Source organism: Cyprinodon tularosa, unplaced genomic scaffold (genome assembly GCF_016077235.1).
Source record: "Cyprinodon tularosa strain WSP-4 unplaced genomic scaffold, ASM1607723v1 ctg210, whole genome shotgun sequence".
Taxonomy (NCBI): Eukaryota; Metazoa; Chordata; class Actinopteri; order Cyprinodontiformes; family Cyprinodontidae; genus Cyprinodon; species Cyprinodon tularosa.
In genome coordinates this window covers 648107-675985 of record NW_024038779.1, presented here as the reverse complement: position 1 = coordinate 675985, position 27879 = coordinate 648107, and the positions used below count along the sequence as shown (strand labels likewise).

Genomic DNA, 27879 nt, shown 5'->3' with positions numbered 1-27879 from the left:
GCTCAAAAGCTTTAGAGCAGGCATCCCCAAAGTCGGTCCTCGAGGGCCGATGTCCTGCAGGTTTTAAGGGTTTCCCTGCTTTAGCACAGCTGATTATGATGATTGAAGTCGAGCAACAGCCTGTTAATCAGCTTTCAATTAAAATCAGTTGTGTTGGAGCAGGGAAACCTCTAAAACCTGCAGGACAGCGGCCCTCGAGGACCGACTTTGGGGATGCCTGCTTTAGAGTATCAATCCAGGTGCAGATGCAAATCATTTCTATATTTAATTGCTTTTATTTCAGTATAGAACAACAACAATCATTCCCTTTATTTTGCTATATACAATGATTTTATACGGATGTTCCTTTTTTTCTTTTGTCTTTCCTTTGTCCTGTAAAGTCCTTTGGATCACCTTGCACATGAACGGTGGTATATAAATAAACAAAACTGGTCTTTATAAGGCCCTTAAAATAGTTTATGAATTAATGTGTAATATCTAATAATATAACATGTACTTATTATTTGTGTGTTACTACTCAAAAGTTCTGCAAATGCAGAACAAAAACGGTCATTTATTTTAGGTATTCAACTTATTGTTTTATTAGAATTCATAATGCAAATTTGTTCTGTGTTAGGAACCTCTCTACATTACTTAGGTTATATTAGTAGGCTAAATGTGATGCTACTCTATGTTTATGACCTCATTTAGGTCTTATTCCCATCCTTTTTAATGAATATAGAAATGAGCACCTTCCAAATTTATTAGTTTTAAATTTGTATTCTAATTTAAGGGGAGTGTCAGCCTAGCAAGACCTTTACCCTCCGATTGCTCCCTGGGTGCCCCACAATGGCAGCCCACTGCTCCCCTAGGCGATAGTTTAAATGCAGAGGTACATTTTTCCAATGTGAGATCAATAAAGTTTCTGATTATTATTATTAATTACACAGAATATGCAACATTTCTTATCATAGAATTAAAGCATTTAGTGCAACTTCTGGTCCACTAACTTTAGCATTATAACATCCCCATATTTCATGTCTAGAAATTATTTTATTTTATTATTTTAACTGCCAAGCAAGGGAAGAGTTGCTGTCAGCTGACCGAGTGCTATGCAGTAAATGGGTTGAGAATGGGGGTGTGGTCCTCTATAAGTTTAATGCTGGTCACTCTGACTCTCTTTGGCAACTCAAGAAATAGACTTTCAACTGTAGGAATGTTATGGCTGGATTGTTGCAGAGATTCTTTTAGCTTTTAATTTGTCAAACCTTGCTATGCTTTTTAGGCTTTGCTAGGATTAACAATGAAAGCTGAACATTTTTATAAACTAGTCCCTCTCTGCTGAGAATAAGAAGAATTTCTCTTTTTCTTCTTCATTATTATTTAATAATAGAAATGATCCACTTTTAGTTAAGTTTTCTGTTCTCCATCGCTATCTTAGAGCTGTAAGAGGAAGGGAAAGCTACAAAAAATATTGGTAAATTCCAAGCTTGCAGTTGACCAATTCGAATACATACTATTTTCAACAGAATAGAAACGGTCCTTCCTGTTTTGCTGTGCAGAATGTAGAACACTCACAGATTGTTGTACATTTCCCCTATTTATAGCTGTAGATATTGTGGTTGGCTCCTTAATGAAAAAAAAAGAAAAGCTTAGAGCACACCTTCAGCTTACTCTTAGATCTCGTTCTGTTTAACACCCCTGTTTCACAGTGTGCTGAGCAGTCAGAGGGTCCATGTGGTTAAGTGAGCCTCGTCACGAATGAATGAATGGGCCGATGGAATGCTACATAGTTTTCATTCTGACATACTCCCATCTGTACACAATCCCATAACCCGCTACAGCTCCACGGTGGGAATATGGTGTTATGTAACAATGAAAGGATACTTTATTGGCTGATCAGTTGTGACAGGATGTGTAATATAACTTTGTTTTGCAACTCGGGAGTTGGTTCCCCCTCCGTTTTTCTTTTTTTTTTTTTAGCTGAACAATTGTAAGGGATTGCCAGGAGCACTGGAGGCTCCCATGTAATGCATCTCTGATGGATTAGGGCCTTGGTTTGTGTTTGGAAAATGGAGCCAGAGCCAGACACTCATGGAGAAAGGCAGGGATTGATTGGGAGGGAGCAGTGTAATTAGTGGACTACCTGATGTATGGGTAGCCATGGCTTTAAAGAGTTGCTCCAGGGGGCAGGAGGCCTCATACCTTTCTTTACTTGAACTCAAACACCTGATCCAATGCCTGTCAAGTTTTCAGTTGGCGCATTTCTGCTCTAACACACAGAGATCAAAGCCTGAATACATTTTAGACTCTAAAAAACAGCTTTTAGTTTGCAGGTTACACCTACCTAAATCAAATAACGTTTCTCATTGGGGCAATTTCCTATAACAAACACACATACTGATAAGGAACTGATGAGCTGTCCAGACATTCGTTTTAGCAACTTGGGTGACACGTGCCCTCTCCAAATCACCATTTGCCAATATTGATGTCTGTTTGTGAATGGCTGCTATGGCTACCAATTCACTTCCTCGAAACAGTGTTTAACTTTGCTACTATTTTATACAGGGCAACAATACTTTCAGTCAGTCTATCTACAATGTGAATGAAGAAAAGAAACTATTGGCAAATTATTAAGCTATTGATTAAGAAATCAAAGTTTGTTCACATCCATATAGATAGATAGATCTATATATATATATATATATATATATATATATATATATATATATATGCTGCTCTTACTTTCCACAGCTAGAAAAGATGTGGAAAGTAAGAGCAGCAGTGGTGCCAGTGGTAATTGGAGCACTAGGGGCTGTGACCCCCAAACTGGGAGAGTGGCTACAGCAGATTCCAGGTAAAACATCAGAGGTCTCTGTCCAGAAGAGCGCAGTCCTAGGAACAGCTAAGATACTGCGCAGAACCCTCAAACTCCCAGGCCTCTGGTAGAGGACCCGAGCTTGAGGATGACACATACCACCCCACGAGGGGTGAGAAAACAGTTTTTTATATATATATGTATATATATATATATATATATATATATTTAATTCAGGGATTTATATTTTCTGTGCACTTAAAACTTTTCTGTAATTATGTTTGTGTAATAATCAAGGCTCAAACCCAGTGATATGCTAAATGTTCATCTATTGCAAGAATAACAGCATGAGATCATTGAAGATGATTATTAGTAGAGTGACCAATTTGGTCCTTAACCACCCAGCATATTTAATACTCTGTGTAAATACATGCATGATGGTAATTTAGACTGGGTATGATTAAAGAGCACAGTAGGAGACACACAAAAACAGGTCTTCGAATGTAGCATCAATTTAAACTTCTTATGAATCATGTTTCATTCATCTGCAAAACAACAATCTTCTGTAAATTAACTGTTACATGGGATGAAGAAAACTGTTACTTTCTGTCACTCAGTGTGATATAGGATGTGTTTGGCCCCTAAGGTGTTAAACCTCCTTGTCGGTTTTTCATTTAGTCGTCAAGTTTTCAAGCTCTCTAAAGTTTCAAGCTTTCTTTCTGCAAATTTCAAATCACTTTCCGGCAGTTTTCTATGAGTGTGAGACTTAGATATTTGAATTAAGACATCAAACTCTCGTGACTTGTTAAAACAGTCTTGCAAAGGTTTTCTTTAAAACATGCCTGCGGTATCAAAATAAAAAATCTGCAAAGCAGCCAATCTTAAAACAGATCTTTATACACGTTCAGCTGCCATTAAAAAAACACTTTTCCCCCCCATGTTGATAATCATATTAAGTTTGGTCTCTCCTTTTACCTGCTGCGATTGTCAATTGCATTAATCCACTGCTGAGACTTCTTATGCTTTCTTTGGTCCTCCATGCTGTATGCTGTCATTACAATTACACAAACTGGATTAGAAATAATCAAAAAGACTGCAAACATTCAAATAATACCTTAAAAACAACAACAGGAAAAAATTAAGCAAAAGAAGAAAAAATATGTTTTAAAGGTTTTGTGAATTGCAACAGGTTGTGTATATCTCTCCATTTTTTATAATACCAAAAAATTGTTTTCCTTCTTGCCAAAGTGAGGCAAATTTCCCACATTGGTGTCCTTTGTAATAAATCTTGATGTAATGTAATCATCAGTATTTGCTGTCCTCTTTCAACGAGTTCTTCTTTTTGTTAAAGCAGGAGTGACATATGCTGTGTATGTCGAGCTCATTTGGGGATTTCTCTCTTTGGGTTTTTAGTAATAGTCATTGTGCTCCACACCCAGTTCAGCAGCAGCATAGTCTTACCACAAGGGAAGTAAGCCTCATATATCGCAAAGTATGCTTAGATCTGCGAATTATGTCAGTGTATCTCTGTGTCAGCCATGTAGTAAGATGTTGTGGTATGAATTGCATTTAAACAGACTTTCAAGAAATGGTTGGGCCCAGATCTAAAATGGTGATTGGTTATTTCGCCTTCTTCTGTGCAGATCTGTGGCTATATGTATTTCAGAACAAGGGTTTAGAGGATTTGCTCTGTTGAGTAGTTGATAATATAATAGTTATAGTCTGTGCTGCATCTGTCTGATGGGTATCCTTCTCAACTCATGCAGAACTTTTTTTTGTGTGTGCCAGGAACCACTAATCGGTAGTAAGCAAATGCGTAAAGTTACTAAGTATAAATATTTTGTAAAAATAAGTAAGTATTAATGCATTCTTACTATACTTGAGTAGATTTTTTTTTTTTTTGGTATGAATTGGCTCATTACTTTACAGATGATGATAGTGGTATGATGTAACAGCTGCACAAAAGAGGGAAACTGAAGGACTTAAATAAAACCTGTTCAGTTGAATCACATTTTGTTTCTAGAAAAATAAAGATAGTGACATGGACTAAGGACGGGAGCTGGGAAATATTATAGAAGATAACTCAGATTGTGAAATGCAATACTCTCCATCCATTACCCCTTATATTCATTTTAAATGTGTATGTTGGTCATGTTTAAACTTTTATTTCAAAATGCTGTAAATATCAGAGCTTCAAGTAATCAGCCGTATATGACTGGCTTCTGTTTAGTTCAATTCATATTATGTTGTCTGAAACTAATTTAGAGCAAAACTAACCTAACTAGTTCTTTTTATGCACTCTATACAAACACAGTGAGCAAAACTGGGAAATTTTCTGTGCATTACACATTTTGAAGAGTAGTTTTTTTAATTAAGGCAAACTTTTCACTTGATTTTTTTTTCAGTTGTAGAAGCTCTACTTTTTTTTCTTAAGTACTTTTGCCATCTTAGTTGTTAGGTTTATTTTCTTTATTTTCCTTTTCGTAGATTTTTCAACATCTGTCATTTACTCTGTTTCTGTATAACTTTTAACATAAGGTCAAGAAGTTATTGACTAAGAAGAAAAGATAAACAATAAAAATAAAAGAATTTCTAACAATCAATGGCCTGTCACTACTTTAGCCATGCTTAGGATGACCTGAATTTATATTTTAAGTCATCAATGTCGAAAATATTACCATCTAATGGTATAAAATGGTTATAACTGCCTTTTGATTCAGATCACACAAAGTGTAGGTCAGATTTATGTTGGTTATTCTATGTCTTGCACTTATTCAATACATTTTTATCTGATTAATGATTTAGTAGGATGCTAATGATTATTTAATATGCTAAAACCAGCAGGGGTCTACCCCAGATTTAGGCACAAACTTCATTCATAGAACCATTAAATTATGCCTTTAAAAAATAAATCTTAGAAATGTCCCTATAAAGGAAATTGTTGATGACCAAGTGTTATTAAGGGATGGTTGAGGTTAATCACAAAACCAATCCCAGCCTGATTTTCTGTTTCCTTGTTTTGGCCTGATTTGGACAGGTACCAGTTACCTACAAAAGTAAGATTCTGCATTTATAACTCCTTACCTTAGCCTTAACCCCCCACCAAAAAATATAAAAAGCATGGATATCTAATGTTGGTAGGCATGTGTTTAAAAGAAAAAGCAATACCAAAACAAAGCAATATTTGGTGTAGCCAAGGTGTGAGACCTCTATCGAAGAAAAGAACCCATTTTGATAGATTCTCTTGTGTCTGGAACAGGGTCTTTTATTAAAAAGAAAAAAAGTTTCTAAAAGTCACAACCCCAAATGCCTAACATTAACACTGACAACACGGAATGTTCAAGTGATGGATCGTGGCTTTTGTTTTTGCAATTGTGAAGAGCTATTGGTGTGATAGTGGGCAGTATTAGGCCTGCCTTCCTACGCATGTGGGTACTAAGGTGATGGCTAAAGTAGTCAGTGGTATGTCATGGCCCACTTTGGACCATTTTTACAACCTCAGCCACATTATCTTGAAGAGGGTTGGCTCTGTCTTTTCCTAGAATTAACAATCCTCAATTCAGCCCATGACAAAAGCATGGAAAAAGTCGAAGAAGTATAAAGTAAGACACCCAAGCAGTGCTTTGTTTGCTCATCGTAATCTAGTTTGGTGGGAAATGAATTCTTTTCTTTTTATTTCAACCAAAGCCACTGATCAAAGTCTTGACACCAGACGGGCTCCGCACAAGTATGCAGCAGCCAGAGCCAGCTGGGTGACTGACAGCGAACGTCCAATCAGAGAACTTTATTGGGGGCCCAAATGGTCTTCTATTCATCTGCCTGTGCAAATCACTGTCTGGGCAAAGAGCCATGTTATCTTAGCTGCCCTTTTCTTGTGCCCTCCTGAGTCACTTACTTGGAGCATAGAGTTGCCATCTGCAGTCTAACATATGCAAGCAGATGTAATTGTAGCTGGTTTCAAAACTAGAAATGCTTAATGAGGTGTTCGAACAATTCAACAGAAAGCTGGTGAGAAAGTGCAGCAGCATGCAACATTTAAAGTATGGGTAGCCTTTTGTGGAATAGTATAATATAGTGTAGTATAAAAGGTTGATTATGCCAGTTTTAACTTATCCTAGTTTTTGTGAAGGGGTGTCCAGTTGAGCTTGTGAGATTAATGATTGGCTTTGTGTAGTCATATTTCACACACTACAGCAGAGAAATCACACAGTTAAAGGGATCAGTGGAAAAGTGATTCATCGGATTTTAGGTGCTTTGCAACAGAAAAATAATGGTTGTGATCTGATCAGCACAGGTCTAACACAAGTGAACCACATCTGCACTAAGCCCTGGTTTCCTCATCATGACAGGTTGGTTCATTAAGTAGGCTTGGCTCCAGGGCTGAATTCACACTCCCTCTTGCCCTCTCCCATGACCCTATTTGCTTGTCTCCTAACTAGTGCAGGTTAGCATAAACAGACAATCTGTACCGGCACATAAGCATATGCTGCAGTTTCAGCCTTTATGAACATCCTCAAAGCACCCTGACCTCACACTGTAACAACCTTCATGCATGATCACAACGCGCCTCAGCCCTCACCCTGATTACCTCTCGTATACACATAAACCCTGCTATGCTGCTCCACCCAAAACTTTGGTGTCGGCCCTAATCAGTAAAACAGTCTGCAAAAAAAAAAAAACTGAGCCAGGAAAACATTTCCCTCTCCTTCAGCTCTCTCCACCAGAACCAGCGTCCCTCGTCTGCCGAGGCCAGTTGTGCTCCACTGACTCTCTTGGGTAAATGGAGATAATGGGAGTCATATGCTAGCAGTTGGTTCAACGGGCAAACTAACATGAAACATTTATATTCTTTATGTTGTCATGAGGCCTGCGGAAAAACAAACAAAAAAAAACAGACAAAGATGGCATTGTGTAGTAAAGGACATTTCAACGGGGGTCCAAAATTGTTTTATCCAGTTCCCGTGTAAACAATTCCCTCATATGTTTTGTTTTAGGGTGTTCTTTGCTAGACTTGCTGTCCCTCAAAGCTAATTCAGCACTGCGTGCACAGCCTCACACCCGAGAATGTGGAGTGCAGTAACCCTTACTTAATGCTAAACCACATGTTACACAGTCAGGGTAACATTGCAAGCCTGGAAGAGCCATTAGCTTCATGTGTTGTTCCACATTAGAAAGCTGTCATTACCCAACATTTGACCTGAGCTATGATGGTATTCTCTATTTGGATGCTGTCAGTACGCTTAGTGGCTGGTTGATGAAGGAGTTGGCCTTAAGCCTCAAGTTACTGGAGCTATTTCTCCTGAGAAAAGCATGAATGAGCTTTCTCCCATTTAAGCAAATTAGAGCCACAAATGCTCCATCTACCCTCCATGGGTTTTAAGAGGCTTGTTTGCCGCAGTCGTGCTTTGCCAAATGCGGGTGCAGGAGACCGCCGCTTCATATATGTTCCTCCACTGCTTGGGTCTGCTAACCACATCTGTAGTCATTTGACGAGAGTCCTGTTTTTTTCTGGCATTAGTTAAACTCCGCCTTGTGTTTCAGCATGTTGGGATTCCCACGTATAAACCGTTCCTTTTATTACAACGATGAGGAAGCAGTTCAGCACACTACAGGGTGTTTTGTTTACCAGGACAGTAGCACTACTATAAGCGTGAAGTTCTTTTGGTAACTGGGTGGTTAAACATTTCTAAGTGTTAGGGTGTTAAACTGAATGTATTATCATATATTTTTACATTGTGGATTAACAGATACTACACCTGCAAGTGTAGACTTTATCTATTTGGCCTCTACACATTTTCTTTATGAGCAGTATTGTGAGGTGGAATTAAAATGGTTGCATGACTGAAACAGAATGACATCTAAAATTTTGCTGCATACATTTTCCCATCAACTCTGATCAGTTTAGGGTCCCTGTCTAAGAAAAACAACCTCAACTACCACCATGCTCTGCAGAAATAGTTTGTACCGATGAGTTTATAAAGTTGGTTTCCTACCAAATGCTTGTGTGTTACATGCTGGCCAAAAATAAAACTTTAGTTTTAGAAATAATTTTTCCTGTTTCTAACACATGGCTCAGGGAGAACTTAAAAGAGAGGCATCCTATGGCTTTCTTTTAACAGTTGTTATTGCATGGGTGGAATAGACTTAAACACTTGCATTTCTTTTAGTGGAGCTGAGGATCTCTACAGCTCCTCCAGAGTTACCATGGACCTCTTTCTTTGTCTCATGGGGAGATTTGCTGTACTCTTTTGCATTTTCAAATAGAATGTTCTCCTGCATATGGGTTCTCATATTTTTTCTTTATGTTCTCTAAAAACCTCTAAGGCCTGCAGAAAGACGGCTGGATTAATACTCAGCAGGTTGACGCTACCTACTTCCAGAATGTTATCTCCCTTGATAATTATTCTCTGAATTGTTTTGCTGTATCGCATAAAACTTCCATAAAATATGATAAAGTTCTGGCTTGTGTAATAGAAATGTTCAAAGGGTTAGAACATTTATATGGTTATGAGGTGCTGTATTCAGCAAAAACTGTTTCATACATTTTCTGCATGGCCCTACTGGATTTGTGGGAGGAGGTGGGTTATATAGGTAACATGGAAAATTGTATTGATTTAATTCGAATTCATTCAAAGCCTCGACCTTGTACAGTCTGCTAGACAAAGTTTCTCTCACAAGCCTCCATTTGTCGAATAACGCTGAAGGGGATACAACTGTTTAAGCATACCTCTTTGCAGGAAGGGATTAAAGAGTTAAAAATGTGCATCCTGTTTGGTATTGATTTTCTTTCATTTAAATCTCATGCCTCTTTATTTATTTATTTATTACACAGGGATCAGCTGAAGCAATAACAGAGACCCTCCTACCTCGACTGGCTTCATCAGCACTGCTCTCTTCAGATGGGAGGTCACAATCTGCTGGTCCGCTTCACCCAAATGCACAATCTGCATTCCGCCCTCATATAAAGATGGCCGCCCGTGGCCTTTTCTTGCACCTGAACACCCCGGAGCAGAGCTGTGCGCTACCATGGTGATCATTTTCTCAAAAACACTGGAAAAGAAGAAGGGTGCGAATGATGTAACGTCCAAGAGCTCCAACAGACAGCTGGTGAGAGAAACTTCACATCCCGGTTCACAGAAAACAAACTTTTACATTTGGTATAAGAAGTAATCACAGAGGTAGTCTCATACTCTACCTACTGTCACCATCTTGAGTATTCAAGGCCTGAAGCTTGTAGTCCACTTATAATAAAGAAGTAAAATAAAGTGCTATATTAGTTGAAAGTCTTCATTGATTTTGCTTCATGAAAAGCAAATGTTAAGTTAGAACCCTAATTATGTAACTGTGTCACTAAATCAAGACTACACCTAGTTTGAAAGTAGACAGGCCAGATTGCTAAAACAGGACCTTGTGTTTGTTTGAACTTCAACCGTTTGGATTATTTGTGTGTAGGTGGGTGGGTGGATGTGTGTGTGTGTGCGCGTCTTACGTATTTTAATTACCCTGATCATTTCTCAAGAAAAGTCAAACAGGCTTTAAATACTTAACATTCAAAAAGGGAAGTTTGCTTCACAAAACCTCAACCATTCAAATGTGTATTTAAGATTACATATTTTATAAAATGAACTCAAGACGCCATGGTTGTGACATCGATACCTGAGAGCATAATAAAAGGTCGTCAGTGGGCTGTTCTGCTGGAGATCACTGCCACAGCCTAAATCTGCAAATAAAATAAAAAAAGATGGAAATCTGAGCTGTTTAGCTCATAATACAAAATATTCCACTTCCATCAGTCACCAAAATCTGATGTGTCTGAGTTATGCCATTTATTTTTTAGCTGTTTAAAGTGCACCTCAACCAATTTTTAACATCTTTGTAATGTTCTGTCAGTAATCGCCACCAGTAGAAACTGCAGAAACTTAGGCTACGTTCACACTGCAGCCTGAAGTGACCCAAATCTGATTTTTTTTTTTTGGCCCATATGCGACCTGGATCTGATCTTTTTGTGGCAGTCTGAACAAAACAGATCCGATGTTTTCCAATGCGACCCAGGCCGCTTGGCTATGTGGTCCTGAATCCAATACGAATCTGATCTTTTCAACCTTGCTGTTCAGACACAGGTCGCATTAATCCGACCTGAACGCAATTAATACCCAACAAAGGTCACTATTCTGGGTCTTACTATGAAGAGGCGGCAAGAAAAATAACAACCATGGTGGACGATGATGCGGAGAGCAGTATTTATGTTTAACCATCTTGAAAAGATTGAGTTTTTAAGGTGGGAAAAGATCGCTAGATGCGCTCCGGCACTACCATCCATGTTTACTTCTGTAAACACAGAGCATGCTGACCTGTGATGTCATTGCGTCCTCTACTCCGCATGCGGGACACTTGCGTTGTATGACTGTAGTTCACACAGGAGATCACATACAAGTCGCATATATTTGGAAATGTGAACGGCAAAGCAAAAAAATCGGATTTAGCAAAAAAAAATCGGAACATTAGCATCAAGGCCTGCAGTGTGAACGTAGCCTTAGTCAGCAATTTGGATTTTGGGCTTCTCCACTCTACCTGTACTTTAGTCTTGAAATGGTTAATTACACTTTCTCCATGTTGATTGTAAAAACTATTCCAGTTCACTTTGGATTTATTCAAGTAATTTAGATTTTAAATTAAGGGTGGTCAAAAACAATCTACATTTTTTTTTAAATGTGAAAACCTGCCTTGAGATAGAATATGTATATATATGCTAAACAGCTTTAACCTTTGCACTTAGTGGTTAATGGTTACAAATTATTTATACTTGCACTTACCAGCTGTCTTTATTAGTCATCTCTGTCAACACTATAGTACAAAGACACAAGAGCTACTTCTTGTCTTGCTATAAAATAACAGTCTCGGGTGTAGATGCAGATATCAGGCCTAAAGTGCTGCTTTCATGGCCGTATTAAACAAGTGATCAGAAAAAGGCTTCAAACTCATTACTGCTGAGATATTAAAATTTTTATTTGTCACAGTTCAGCTTTGCTTTTTCAGGATTTTTCTAATGAATCATCCATGTTCAAGTATATCTTTTTGTTATTTTATTTCTTTTTTTATTTATTGAACACACCGCTCTACTCCGTTGGTTACATTACATAGGACTTGCCATGGTATTTAAAAATATATATATTATTAAAGGAGAGCATGGGAATCGCAATATTTAGCACCTGTTATTCCACAAAAATAACATTTTAAAAAGGTATGCTGGTATCAAACATTTGCTTTGTTAACTTAGCTTGAAAATCTGTCCAAGATTTTATGTGGATTAGGATATTGTACAATGTGTAAATTTAATGCCACGGGTAGACGTTCCACGTTTCTCGAGTTTCTGGTCAGCAGACTATGAAGGTTAGTCCGTTTTGGGCTTTGTTCAGAATGTGTAATCCACCTTCAAATGAGAACTCACCCACATAGCCACTTTCAACCAGACTAACGGTGAGCCATGTGTGGTCCTCAGACTGAGCCACTGAATTTAATTAATACTGTACATAGGGTGAGTCAGGTTGTTGTAGCACCAAACTACTTTGGCCACCTGGGTAGTTTTAATTTGCTGCTGGTTTCAGTTGTCTTGATGATATGTATTCATTTTTTGGTTCTGCTTTCTTTCCCTCAATCTTCAGAGACATGACTGTTTCAGAGGTTAAAATCATTGGTCTGAGAAGGAACTACTTCCTTGTCTCAGTTCTCCTTGGCTCTGAGTGGTTTATGTTTTTAAAAATTAAAAATGTTTACCCACTTTTAAAAATAAACTGTGGTAAGGATGGGAAAAGCTTGTGTACTAAAACGATAATAATTTAGCAAAACATAAACCAACATCAGGTATATTAATGTTTACATAAGAAGTTTACACAGGGTATGTTTATATTGCTACTAAATGCGTTAAATTTATATTAATATTTATATTTATTTCAGGAGCAATATTTGTGGAATTTTCTTTCCTACTTTTTAGTTTTAGTGTCTTACTGACTGTTTATTTATTCTCTGCAGAGTGATCTCCGCACCATGAGCAGAGGGACCACCCTCTTCTCCTGTGGAACAGTCGGTCAGTTGTTCTTGCTTTTTCTTCCTTTATATTTAAAATTTCTAATTTTTGCATTCCCAGCACAGTAGTTTAATATTTCCATTTTAAAAAACTATGGTGCAGATACCAGCGATGATCCTTTACTTCCTGTTTAATTATTTCTAAGGCAAATATGAGTCAATCTGCTGAAATGAGGAGATAATGAGCACTAACAGCGTAATGATAGATGAGGAACATTTGGAAAACTCCCAGTAAAAAAAATAAAACTGATGTGATCTATTTTTACTTGGAGTTCAAACTCGGAAACTTCAAAGTTGAGAGATTATATTATAATCAGATTATCAGAGTTATAAATAAACTATTTTAATCATGATTCTCAGCAGGTTTTCTCTAGGAGGCAGCTGTGTAGAGTTTCAAATTCATGATTGGTGACAAAGCTGTTTTTCCACTTGGACTTCTGACGTCCCACTGGCTTTTCTCTTTGAGTTTTCCAAAACAAAACTAAGAATTTCAACTAAGAATTAAATGCATAATTGAAAAGCATATTTCTACTAATGAATGAGTGCCAATACATCACTTTAGAAGCATTGGTCTAATTTACTGCCTCCTTGATAAGTCCGACTATGAAGTTCAGTGATCCTGATTAACTGTCTTGTTGTTTAGCTTGGTCTCTCACTTCTCACTTTCTCCATCTGTTACTCATCCCCTTCTCATGATAAGGCTGCACCTGCCTCCATACAACGTTGCACAGGGTTCTCATGGGAGGGAGCTGTAATTGAATACACCGTTGCCTATGTCAACAATTTCTCTTAGGCTGTATTAGAGTTGCAGTAATTACTCCCCGTGTTAAAAGACGTGCCACTGTAAACACAAGCATGCGCTATCACTTCTTTTCTCTTTAGCGAGAAAGGCATTGACGTCACTGGTATTAGATCGGCCGACTTTTCCCGCTTTTACCCTCCCATTCGTGCGTCTAGTTGGTTTCCTCTTGGAGTAAATCTAAATATCATTTTGTCGAGTTATTTTCAGACATTCCACGAAATAATCACTGCCTCCAATATATGTTTTTAGTCTGACCAAAACAGTTGTTTCAATAAGCGATGAAAGCCTGCCTAGCTTTAAGACCAGGTACCCATGATGATAGGATTTAGGTCTGCAAGAGGATCTCTTTACCAAAAGCCCCAGTTGATTTATTTAGCTTAGCATCTTAAGCAACTGTGGCAATTTACTGTCTGGGTATTATCTCCTCCTGTTGTGCGGTAGACCTCCATGCTGACGATGACATCACTGTGAATACTAACACTTTTACGGGTTTTCAAAGCATACTTGTGTCTAGTTCTATCACTTGATGGTTATTTTCAAATAATCTGGAATGTTTTGTTTTTTTTATCTTCTGAATTCCTTAGATTTTTCCCTAAAAACTGTGGGCAAACTTCCTCCTATTTCATGTTAAGGGAAATAAAGACTTATCCTTAGTTTCCTATTCCACATTTTCTTTTTTTTAGTTGGATCATATTTATTTATAATTAATCATAAAAATACTTAAGAAACAAGTTTTATCTGAGATTTTTCTGATTATTTACTAGCTGCTCATTAAAAAAACAAAAACAATCCAATGTAAACATGATTTAATCTCATTAAACGATACTGTGTTTTTTAACTTTATGCTCTTATAAGGACTTCATTTCTACATTCCTTCTTAAAACAACCCCATTTTTTTGAAAATAGAATTCTCCTTTTTACATAGCATTGCAATAAGTAGTCATGCAACGTCATTTGTTTTCTCTGTAGACAAAAAGTATTTTTATCAACAGGTTTTTCCATGGGACCCTGATAATGTTAGGAAATGGGAAACAAAACTCTATCAATATTCAAAAAATAGTAAATCACTGTCAGTATTTCACTGTGGAACATAACATGAAAATATATCAGTGATCCAAATGAGCTTGAAATTTGATAAGACAATATTTATTTTTCTGAGAGGATATGAAAGTTTAGAAAAATAAACATTACTTAACAGAACAGTTGTTTATTTTTTTCTTAGCTGTTATTAAACTAAATACTGTCTTAGAAATGTTTTTTTTTTTTAATTTTAGCCCAGACAATAATCTTCCACTTTGCTTAAATGATAGTTGTTGTTTTTTTCCTATAAGGATAATCCTGTCATTCAGTCTCAAATAAAAACAAATAAATGCAGGTCAACCTTTTGGATTTTCTGCTTAGCTTTGTTTTCTTTAAATACAACTGTGTCATTTAAGGTATTACTCATGTAAAAGATGAAGTTCATTGTATATCTCTGTTTATGCCAGTCAGGCTGAGTCTGTTGCTTATGATTGATTTCAGAGGCAGATAGATGGTTGGACCTGGGACGAAGCTGTGCCATCCAGGAGAAAGCTCGAGATTCCAGTTTGGAGAGCCTGTGGGATGTGGGACCTGAACCTGGAGGCTTGCACTGGGCCAAAGAACCAGGCAGCACTACCGCTATCACCAGTCTGATAAGAGATCTCACCCTGGGAAACAGGATCAGCTCTCATGGGACCCCCCCTACCCCAACACATTTCATAAGCGGCACCCAGACTCCTGCGGCCCCTCCGAGCAAACGGCAGTGTCGCTCCCTGTCGTTCTCAGATGAGTTCAGTGGGTCCCGCTCATCCTGGAGGCCTCAAGGCTCCAGAGTGTGGACGTCTGTGGAGAAGCGTAGGTACCATAGCGGAGGGAGCGTGAGAGGAGGATCAAGCCATTTCCCTCCAATGCAGCGCAGCTCCAGCTTCAGTTTGCCTTCATGCTCGAGCTCAGCCCCAGAGGGAACCCGGGACCCGCCACTCTTCAACCAGCAGCTGCCTCTTCACCTTCAGTTCACTGCCTCCTCTGTGTCCCCTAACTCCGTTTTCTCGCACCACTCACACAGTCAGGCCTTTCTCCGGCCTTTATCCCTTTCCCACGAGCAAATCAGCCTGACAGAGCTTCAGCAAGAAGAGGCATCTGAGAGCAGCTCGCCAGACTCCACCCCAGAGCTGGGAAGGAGAGGTGCCGGAAAGGGGAGTCTGTCTCGAAGCAGGTCTCAGCCCTGTGTGCTGAATGACAAAAAGATTGCTATGAAGCGCCGAAGACCAGAGGATGCCCAGGAGCAGCGTCCCTCCCTGGATTTGGCAAAGATGACTCAGGTAAGCTGGAAATAATAACACTCACTGACAAGAACACACAAGCATGGATTCATTGGAAAGCATACAGGGATGAAGATCAGGGTTTAGTAACAATCTGTTAAACATGATTCAATTCATTTAGCAAGAGTTGGTGTCAGTCTCCATCGAATTTCTAAGTTATCCTAAAAAAGGCCCATTATTAAATTTAGCCAACATACGGGAAAAATACTTTTCCCTGTGTTTTGACTAAAGATAATCATCATACAGCATTAGGTAATATTAAATCTGCATGTAATTAGCCTGGTTTAGGTCAACCTGAGTAAAACTTTTCTAATGAAATTTCCCTTTAACCCATGTAGGGGCATCTCCTGTGTGCATCCACACTACTTAGGTCTATACAAGTGCACCTGAACCAAGTTTTAACGTCTTTGAAAGGTTCTGTCAATAATGGGCACCAGTAGATGACATGGCTTCCCAAATCACCACTGACTGCAGAAACTTGGTGAACAATTTAGATTTTAGGCTTCTCCACTCTACCTGCAATTTATTTCGCAATCCTCTTCAGGTTGCATTTTTTCATTTTCCTTGCACCTAATTTTTCATTCATATTCTTGGATGGAGCACTTTTAAACAGCTATCTTTTTTAAAACAATTATCTCATGTAGCCTTTTCTACTTGTGGAGCGTCTCAAACAGCTTTGGACGGCTGTCAGGTCATAGTTCTTGCCAATGATCACTTAGCCCATGGATAGAGCATTTCTGTCATGTTAATATATCTTTATTAGTATTATGCAATATTAAATATTCCTGAAAAAAAAAACATTTAAGGGTTTCTAAGCTGAGCAAATCTACATAATGCAGCATTCTACTTAGGATGTATTATTTCAGTTTGTTTTGCATTGCACCTGCACACGTGAAAGTTATGCTCTTTTTTTTATAACTCTGTAGGAGAATAAAAAAACATGAAATTGTTTTGGTAATTTAAGTGCATTTGGTCTGCTGTCAAGCCAGTGAAAGAAACAATAGGTGATTAATTGTTAGGTTATTTGGATGTGCTGATCTCCATCTTGCCTTCCCCATGTTCAGAGTTTGTTTGTTCTTTTCTAAGGTCAAAGGAAACAGTGGAACAGTATAGATGAAGCCTGGACAGACCTAAAATAGAGCGGCATAAGTTGCTTCATCACATGCATTGTTTTTAAATCTTGCTCTTATGGGTGTAAGGAGCTTATCTTCTCTAGTTTAGTCTATTTTTTTTTTTATAAAATGCTGAAATTCTGGACTAAATCCGCATAATCAATGCAAGAATGCAGACCGTGTCTGTTTTAACTCTCTTTTCCTGAGTACAACTTCCACCTGGGCCTCTAAAATGTATTTCCATAAGACTTCTTGTCAGGGGAATTTGTCCTCTTCCTGTCCCCTGATTAGAAACCATCATCATTTTATCCATCTACCCTCCCTTCCTTTTTCACAAGTAAACGTGTTCCCAGCCAGTCGCCCTCTGGACTCAGCCAGTGCTGGATCAACCAGGCCTTGGTAATGGAGCCTAGCAGGCATGTTTCCTCCAGTCATGCCAACTGCTGAAAGGGTGTAAACAAGCATGCTGATGACACATAAATACACACATTATAAGAGTACACAAACACATGGAGTCTGTTTTATCTCCGCTTCCAATACATTTGCTGACTCCAGGTTATTGTTGAGGAACTGGGTGTTCTGACAGTCTGACAGTTTTGCCAGAACATCTTTCTTTACTTGCACAACTGAAACCCGCATTGTTTAAGCAAGGGAGGTTTTCCACGGTTAATGGAATTTCAAGATTTCCTTGACCCTTATTCCCCTGCATGCATGTGAATAATGTTAATCATTTTTATAGCTTTTACGCAATCCCAGTTCTATTAATACCTGGTTTGTATGTATTAATGTTTGGTGTTTTTCTGCCTCTAAATTCATTTTTTTTGTCCTGTACACTAAACAATCAGATACATTTTTTTTTTCTAGAAACTTAACAACTTATAAAAGTGCAATGTGGAAAGTTTGATACTTTTTTTTGACCTCTTAACAATTAGCCTATATGCGCAATCAGGAGGAGAGGGCATATCTGTCAAGCACAAGTCGTATTATAAATTAGTGTTGGTCAATTCTGGTTAGTTTTATGTGTAAGAAACCCTTTTTTCAAGCTATATACAGTTATAAAGATTTTAGCTGCTCGATGAGGTCATGCACCCCCACTGCACAAAGCGCTGAAGAAGCATTTCTGACTGGATGGGGGCATAATGTGGTACAAATTCTCTTATGGCAAAGTCAAGCAGGTGCACGCTAGCCCCACCCTTTGGATAGGCTAACATTTATTCTACCAGGTTCCACCAAAACAAACTAAGGACCTTTATATATGGCTGCTAGTGTGTGCATGCTTAAAATGGTGATAGTCAGTGATTGATGAGATTACAATGATGAGATTACATTGCTTCTTCATGCAATCTTTATGAAGGCCTAACGAGTCGACATTAGGATTGGATGTAGTCCAAGTAAGACTGAAAAGTAATTTTGGAGAGATTAGTAACTACATAATATTTTGCAAATCAATTAATCTGTCAATAATTTTTTCAATTAATAATCAGATCATTTGAATTTTGCAGAACGTCAACATAGCCTCCAGTTTTGCACACATTTGTAATGGAAACGCAGCTGCTAAGTGATTAGGAATGGCTGACATTTTTACACATTTTCTGAGCTTTAGCATCTTGATCAATAAAAAAATATATCAGGCGTGTGAAATAAAAGTTAAAGTCGATCTAAAACATTATGGTTTGGCAGAACTAACACGTGACGCTTGAAATGTAATATGCAAGTAAATATTTCTTGAAGTGCTTTTTAATTTGTAAGCTAAACACGTCAATATTGCTTTGTTTTATTTTTTTCCCTGCAATTTGATATCGTAAGCAGCTTTGACAAAAATGGTATAACATAATTCCTTCAGTTTTTGAAATCATATTTGAAACCTCAGACTACCATGTTGGTAGTCTGAGTCGTGTTTATCTTTGACATGATGTCTTACCTAAAGAATCCTCGTCTGTTTTGAAATAAAACCTCAGAGCAGAATTGACATTGACTCATTCTGCTGCTCAGATCTTCATTAGCGCTTCTTTAAAAGTGGATTTGCTTCACACTAAACCATCCGACACAAATAGTGTCCTAAAAAGGCACTGCCTCGGACTGTTGATAAGGATTTATTAGTTTTGAAGGTGTGCAGATGAGTAACTTGGCACCTTAGAGGGAAACCGTTGATAATGTTTGGCACAGAGAAAACTTGGGAGAGTTAAAATAAAAAGGTGTGTTTGTGGTTCAGTGGGAAGGAGGATTGTGGCAGGTCAAGTCTCATGAGTGTTTTGTCAGTGGAACATTGGCCTCTAGATTCACTGGACTACGTCAATGAAGCAGGGTGTGAATTCTGGGGATGCATGTCATGCTAATTGGCTATAACTTGAACTCCGGGGGGATTTGTATGCTCTCACCAACAGAATTCCTTGAATATCCTTTTTGCCAGCAGTGTGTGTCAGGTCACAGCTCAGTTCACTGCTCTTGTTTTTATCCCTGGCTGCTCTTTCACCTTGGAGCAACACTTTTCTTTTCCACAGAACGATGCACGTTACAAACTGTCAGCAGCTGGATTTTATATCTTGAGTGCAGATCACTTGCTGAATGATTATTGATATCTGTGTACACTTTGCTTTTCAGAGAAGTGATTTTTCAGGGTCAGTCTGGCCACTTGATAACTTGAGTCGGGTCATTGCAGTCTCTGATAACAATGACAGGCAATCGTTGTGTCAGGTGGTAAAACAAGATTTGTTGAGCAAATTCACTGTCTTTTCATGTGAGTGCAGTTTTCTATGAGCTCAGGGTCACAAACCATCTGATTAAGAGATTTTATTTCTGCATAGAAGGTGGCAGACCAACTCTTCTTTCCTATTTATATCTTCCTGCTGGCCCAACATAGCCCAAGCTCTCTCTTTCTCACCCCCCCTCTCCTTTCATCTCCTTTCATTTCTGGGATTGCAGACATGGTGATCATTGTTGAGTTACAAGTCCTGGAGGCTTGTGGAAGCACCTCTTTGGGTGTCTCAATGTGCATCTTTACTGTAAAAACAATTGCATGCTTCAGCTTGTCGTATATGTGCATAGTGCACATGCTTGCAGCTACACTATGTATGAATCTGCTTCACTTGTGTAAAGTCATGCATGTTATGTAGGCCTAATTGTTTTCAACACCCAACCAACTGGGCATTGGGTATACAATGGTTTTCAAAGCTGCAGTTTCTGTAATGAACAGCTTTTTCTGGCTGCATGAAGCTAAGGATAATAAATTACTGGCCCTCCTCCACTTGTTGCTGCACCCTGGTAGTCAACAGGCTGAAAGATGATGCGTTTTTACATGTTCAACACAATTCATAAACATTTTAATTTAAGATACTTGACGAATAAAGGAAAATAAAGGAAAAAAATAACTTTAAAGATTGGTTCCCCTTTTTTTTTCTTCACTTGCAAGAAGAACTGCTATAGTAAGTTTTTGGCAATATTTTTCAAAACAAGGACTGTCATAATATGAAACCATAAGGAACGCTTCCAATGACTCCATTTGATATAATGCTGGTTTGAAAGTTGCTAGCAAACTACACGCGTTTCTGCCTAGCAGGAGACTGCAGGTTAAAGTAGTAGGCCATTAATATTGTCATGTCAGGGTTGGTAATCCTAACCTAAGAGTAGTCAATATCTTATATATATTCAGAAAAAAAATGTTTTTTTTCCCCTCATATCTATTTTAGATATAATGAATTTTTGTTGATTAATTAATGTGTCGATGCAGTGATACTATGTACGCATATTGTGTAGACTAATAGTGGTCATACTGCGAGGATCGTATACTGGTTAAAATGTTTGCCTCTATCTCACCCAAAGAAATGTTTGATTGTCCAGAATATTACTCACAAAAAAAACCAAGTCCTCTACAAACTAAAACCCAGATAATTTATTTTTTTATTTCCTACCGATTTTAGTTTAACAATGCTTAGATTATATCTGTGCTCAAAATGCATGACTCTTCAGTTAACAGTGTGGGACTTTTATCTTTTCTCTTAACATGCTTTTGTTTGCCTGAATTATCAGGAGAAAATTTGCCTAACGTCTTAGCGGGTGCCTGTGCAGCTGGCTTCCCATCCTGTGTTGTAGATGGCATGTTTACATTTATAGATTGTGCTCCTTTAACGTGTGCTTTGAAAAAATGTATAATGATTACTGGTTATTTTCACAATTTTAGAAAGAATTCCTTCCTTTTTTCAATAAGGATTTATTCTACCCTAAAATCTTCAGTGACAATATGTACAAAAATTAACTACGTATTACGTGTTGTCCCTTTCAGTGTTCAGTTATTTGTTTTTTAGGATTTAGCTTGATGTTGACATAAAAATGTAGATCGGACCAAACCCAATAACCTCTCCTTGTAATTTTTAGCAGAGAAAGAGGCTTTCAGCATAGCAGGTGTCTGAACTGTCTGTTCCTGCTTTCTCTGCAAACATGGTTGTAAGACATCTTAACTCAGACTGTCATTAGATATGATTTAGTTGTTCATATGTCTTGTGACTATAACCCTGTTGACAACCCTGTCACCTCTATACCAGTATAGCTTGTAGCAATGTTATCTTTTTACTGTTCTGAATGCCTGACTTGCAAAACAGCCTTCTAGCTGAGAGTATTGTGCAACTTTATTGTGAACTTTTTACAAAAACGTAATTTGCATTCAGTTTAAACAGATTTAATTTAGTCATTTTCATGGTGTATCAATAAGATATCCAGTGCTACATTCATTACATGCACAACACAAATCTGTTCTTATGATATATCCTAAATTTATGTGCCTATAGCCGGGTTTTTTTCTTATTTTAAGGGGTGTTTTAATACGGTTGAAATTTCTCATCTACATACTTTAATTATCAGATAGGAAAATCTGAATTGTCTGGAAAAAATATATAAATATATAAATAGTAAAATTGTGTCTTTTTCCATTTTCAATGCATTGCAAAGATTGTGTTTCTCTTTAAAAGCAGCATTTTTTTTCCTGTTTTTTTTTCAGTTTGGACTACTTAAATTATCAAAAAGAAATGTTTGCAGTATGAAAAAGTTATGAAGCTGCAGCTTTATATCTCATCTTGTTTATGATGTACCTGCAAACCCACACCTCTTTTACACTCTGCCTGCAGCAGGCTGGTAGACAATAGAGACATAACCTGAGCGCAGTAAGAAGAAAGCATAAAACATACCTTTTGATGCTTAAGGTATGCTATGAATTCAGCTTATACTGGTGAATTCATAGCAGGGAAAGAGGAAGCATAAATATTATCAGCAGCAGTCAGAGTCTCTTCCTTGATGGCAAATCAGTTCTCGATTAAATATTCATAGTTGATCATATAATATCTTTCATGCACTTAAGGACTTTTCATAGTTGATTAAATTATGAGTTTACCTGAAAAATCCTTCAGAAGAATGTCTAGTCTTTAGCTTGTGACCATAAGTCTTTAATGTGCATGGTTCACTGACTTGATGCCCGAAACCCTGCAGTGCTAAATAAAAATAAAATTGCCTTTATCGCGTGTTAACACAAATGTTGATGAGAGCTATTACTGCCACTCTCATCTAGCAGCAGATAAGGTTTAGATTAGGGCTGAACGAAAAATCTAAATTGCGATTATTTTTAACCAAGATTGAGATTGTGGTTTTATTTTGATTTTCCTTTGCACTAACCATAAGCTTGTAGATGAAATATTTTAGGGTTTCAGTTTTGTTCATGACCTTAAACCAGGGGTGTCAAACCGGTTCCAGAAAGAGCCATGTGGCTGCAGGTTTTCTTTCCAACAAAGCAATAGCACACCTGACTCCAGTCATCTCATCGAGTGAGTCCAATCTGAACATGATGACTTGATGAGATGACTGGAGTCTGGTGAGCTATTTCTTGGTTGGAAAGAAAACCTGCAGCCACACGGCTCTTCCTGGAACCAGTTTGACTTTTCAGAATCCGTTGTTGCAGGACTGTATTGTAACCTTGTTGTAAAAAACTGCTTCCTTTTACTAGCATGCATGGATTTGCATGCTAGCTGCAACTCTTACTACCGTTTTGCATGGTGACAAACCCACTTAAAAGTTATTGTTGAGGATTTTCGCGATATTTTTACAAGACCTCTCCAAAAAATGCACATGCACAGCCGTGTACCTTCTTCCGAGAGGGAACGCCTATTAAACGTGCACGGGAGCACCATTTCTCCTCCTGCACGCTCTGTTTAAAAGTTGCTGTTCTCATAGCTTATACAAGCTTACTGTGCTTGAACTTCTGCTCTAACCCCTAAATCCCTCAATTACTATATAGAGCTGGGATTATATAGTGGGCTTTATAGCTAACTCAGTTAACTGAACGTTCGGACAGATGATCACTGCTTTTTGCCCTGTCGGTCACCTCCTCCACTGTGCTGTGCCTGCACCATTTTTGTTATCAGTTACAGCTGTGGGGTAGCGACAGCCTATGGCGACCGTGGGTCACTGTGACAGCAAATCCCATAATGCTTTGCGAGGAGAGCTCTCCACTCAAAGCATTCCGGGATATATCTGCCTCTTCTGAAACCTTTCCTTTCTTCTAATACACTTCGTAGACACTTTTTCTCTTTTGGCCTCGGCCATTTTCAAAGAACCGCGGTGAGAAAGGTGAGCTTCAATGACTGTCTGAAACCGCAGCTCACTACACATATGCTGCTGAAAGTGTGCATGCACAGAAAAAGATAACAGAATGAGCACGGCCTTACGTAAACATATCATCAGAATGATTGACAATTAGGAGGACCACTGATTTAGATGATCCACTCAGAAAGATTGTCCTCTAGACTTTTGAGGGAAATATAGTGTCTTTCTCTGGTTAAATGTAATGTGACCAAATTTAGTGCCTCTGTGATTTGGAAATTTCCTATGGGGAAGACGTCATTTAAAAACTGCATTTAGGAGCTTGTTATATAGAAGAAATGTAACTGCTCCTCCATTTCACCACCACACCCACTCAAAGCACAGTCTGCCTCTAGATTTTATAGAAAGCATATTGTGCAGAAGCTGCTGCCCCTCCTTTCTCCTTTTCTTTGCCCTCGTCTCTTCCTCTGCTGCGATAATTAGTAGTGGGGTAATACTGGGGGGCTGAAGCCTGAGCTTCAGAGCTTAGAAATCCCCTTTTCCACTCCACTGGTGTAGCTACAGCAAAAATGCCTCCCACTTAAACATCATCTCAAGTGTTTGCAGATGAATGAAGCATGTTAATCCTGCAAACTTTAAACCCAGACAGCAAACTCCAGCCTTACTTTCTTCTTTTAGATTCAGCTACATCACCAGAACCCAAGAGCTCCAGCTTATAACGGCAAAATCCACGACACGTGTTAAGAGAACGTTACAGGTGTCTATTGTGTGAGATTAGGTTTTGCGGAGCAACCTTCATTTCTATTCACCTCCATGCCTTGAACATCTGCTGTCTGAAGGCGCTCCAGAGATCATTAACCCCTACATGCACCGTGCTACTGCCTTTGTTTGCTTTAGAGAGGAAACACACAACTTTGAATCTCTTTTACATCACTTTTGATGTACTCCCATGACAAACATTGAGCAGAAACTCCTAGAAATGTAGAGTAATATGAATAAAAATGTCTTTAGTGTACTTGCTTTTGCTCTAGCAATGAGTAATTCCAGACCACATTTTGACAAAACATACTTTCTATGGTTTGTAGCTCATCCCAGTTTCTTTTTTTTTTATATTAACCCAGATGGGGTAGATTTGTGTCTATGTTCTCAAATGGCTTCTGTGTGCCCTTGCATTTACATTTACACATGCTTTTGATAAAAGGAAAAGCTCCCATTTAGCTGCCCTAACAAAAAGCAATTCCTCCCCATCTTTAAGGGAAAACAAAAACCTCTGTTTAAATATAAACTGTAACAACATTTTTATTGTTTCAGTCAAGTCACAATATTTCTCCCAATCTTTTTTTTTTCCATCCAGAAACTACAAACCTTTCAAAGCTTAAGCTGGCCTGGATTCTCATCCTCCGACAGCTTCAAATCCAACCTGAGCGCGCCTTCGTTTGATTTCGCCGGCCAATCGGAGACTGACTTCGCGGCTGTCTCAGAGCTGTCGCTGGAGTCGCGGGCGGATAGGATCGCAGACGACGGGGAAGAGGACTCATCCTACGGGGAACTGGACAGTGATTCTGCGTGCAGTGTGGACTCGCGGTCCGGTTCCCCTGAATGCTGCATTGAGGACAGTAAATGCACCCTCTGGAAGGGTGATCGCGGGAAGCAGAGGGACATTTTCCAGCTTGGCGGGGAGCTAGATCTTGAGCAAATTGAAAGAAACTGAACATTTCTTGTTGAACGTCACATTTCATATTTTAAGAGGTGACTAAAGAGATGATATGAAAGGGATGAAATGTTGAAATGATTAAGAAAGTAATAGAAAATGAAAGATTAAGTATGTTGCTGAAGATTAGCTTCTGAATTTCACATATGCCTTGAACATTCTGCTTTAACAAAAGAAAAGCAGCATCCTTTGATATTTTGTATGAGTTCGTAATTTGACTTGCCTCAGGAGCGGAAAATTGGGGGGTTTCTGTCTTAAAAAGCATCTCCTAACTCTCAATCTTTTCCAACCTGAGGCTCTTTCCAAAGTCAGCTCACCTTAGGTTTTTTTAGTACTGTAGTAGTAGCTGGGCTCAACTGTATTCAGCTCAGATTTGCTATTTTTCAGAGTAATCTGAGGGTTTGGAGTAAAAGGAGAAAGAAGTCTATCAGATGTTTTCGTCTTGTCTTTCTCCCTGATTTGTTGAGCACACACATGAATATTTTATGTTTGAATGTAGGCTGCATAAGCTTTATGAAGAGTTGGAAATCAAAAAAAAAAAAATCAAAAAGTGCCTTCTTTTGAATGCTTGTTGTAGTTCTCTTCAAGGAGAAATGCCTTACCTTAAAGCCACTGTCTCTGACGTTTATGTGCAAAGTATATTTGAATTAAACACTGAATCTCCTTTTGGGTTCAAACAGCATCGTGTATTTTTCTACATTTTGGGGTTTTTTATGTGTTGTTTGAGAAGGAGGGAGATTTCATGGCCTTTCTTCGAACAGAATGGAAATAAATTCACAACCTGCACTCATACGTCTGATGTATTTATTTGTTTCATTTCTGCACAGGACAGATTTCTAGATCAAAAGTTGAATTGGGGAGAGTTTCCAGGTGCTCTGTAGAAGCTGCACCCACTCCCCCACAGTCACTTCCTGCATCACGTTTCTAACCTTGGTTTTAGAAGCTCCCCTCTTTAAACCTCTCTGCAGCCTTTTTTCAGATTATGGTTAGCTTGTAATGTTTCATGAAATTTGCTTTGTAAAAACAAAGGCTCTTGCATTATAATTTTTTTTTTTTTTTTTTTTTTACACATGGAAACCACAAGCTTTACTGTGTTATACGGGGATCTCATTAAGACTGATTTAAATAAATGAATAAAACTATTGGTAAAGTATAGCAGGGACTTCCCTACTTGTCACGGACACCCCTAAATAGAAAAATGTTTCCTTTAAAAGTGGTCTAATTACCGTAGTAAACAGTTTTCACTGTCTCATCAAACAGCTTCATGAAGACCTTGGCAGAGATAAGGTTGTGAATAAATTTAAGCAGTTCTGGTTTAAAAAACAAACAACCAAACCACAACAATATCCATCCAAAAGTAGAAAATACATGTTCTGAATCTATCATTAACCAACACTAACACTCCGGACATAGAAAAAGATCACCAGAGAAGCAGCTAAGAGGCTTTTAGTCACTCTATGCTGCAGAGATCCACAGCTCGAGTGGGGAATTTGTTGACTGGACAATCATTACTTATGCAATCAATTAATCTGATCTTTACAAAGAAAGTAGCCAAAAGAATCCAGTTCTAATTTTGCTTGTTTAATTTGCAACACGAAGAGAATGTGTAGAAAAGGGTTCTCTGATTAGATGGAAAATACATGTATTTCAATGTAAATGGAAAAAGGGTGTGGCAGGAATCACCAAGGTAATACATAGAAGTGACAGCATGGTGCTATGGGTTTGGTTTTCTTCAGCATAGACAAGAACAGTGATCACAGCTGAAGGTGTAAAAAAATGGAGTTAAAAAGCCTCAAATACTTTGAAAAAGGGGTAGTAAAGTAAATCCCAAGGATAGGCTATTCAAACTAAGTGAAAATATCTGTCCATGCAGCAAGATAATTTAATTTTATTAAATCTAGAAATAAGCAAAGGCAACATTTAAAACAAGATTCATTATCTAACACTTCTAAATATACATTTTTTCCCCCATCCTAGTAGGAACCAAATAATTTTGAGTGAAAAACACAACCAAAGCTACAATAGAGTGGTTCAGATCAAATATAGTCATGTGTTGGAATGGCCCTAAGTAATTAGATTTTATATAAATGCATAAGAACTAAGGAGGGCGGATACTTTAACAAGTCATTTTGGGTTGGTGACATGAAGCAGACACTATATGCACATGAAAAGCAAAATGGAAGGAGAAAAAACTTGATCTAAGAGGCTTTAGAATTGAGTCCATTTTAATACTTTTGACTCTCCTGGCAAAAGGACTGTTTTTTCAAGGACTGATCCTGGTTTGGCTCAAATTTCAACCTTTCACAACTCTTCACTACATTTGTGAGTGTTGGCATTCACTTATCCAATACTGAATCACTGTCCACCCACAGATCATCACTATGCTGGGGGTGAGAATAGTGAGATGGGATGCTTTTCAATATCAGAGAATGGTGTGTATTCATATGGAG

At 38.2% G+C, this 27879-nt stretch overlaps 1 protein-coding gene across 1 annotated transcript in view; it reads left to right on the top strand.

Moving 5' to 3' along the window:
* Positions 1–26221, top strand: part of LOC119783775 (protein FAM53B-like) — a 31559-nt gene extending 5338 nt beyond the window's left edge. Inside the window, exons 2-5 of the mRNA XM_038285433.1 lie at positions 9630–9904; positions 12827–12881; positions 15204–16024; positions 25073–26221. Of these exons, the coding sequence (XP_038141361.1) occupies positions 9824–9904; positions 12827–12881; positions 15204–16024; positions 25073–25429 (1314 nt within the window). The 5' untranslated portion in view covers positions 9630–9823 and the 3' untranslated portion in view covers positions 25430–26221. The remainder of the gene's footprint in view (positions 1–9629; positions 9905–12826; positions 12882–15203; positions 16025–25072) is intronic.
* Positions 26222–27879: the final 1658 nt, after the last annotated feature.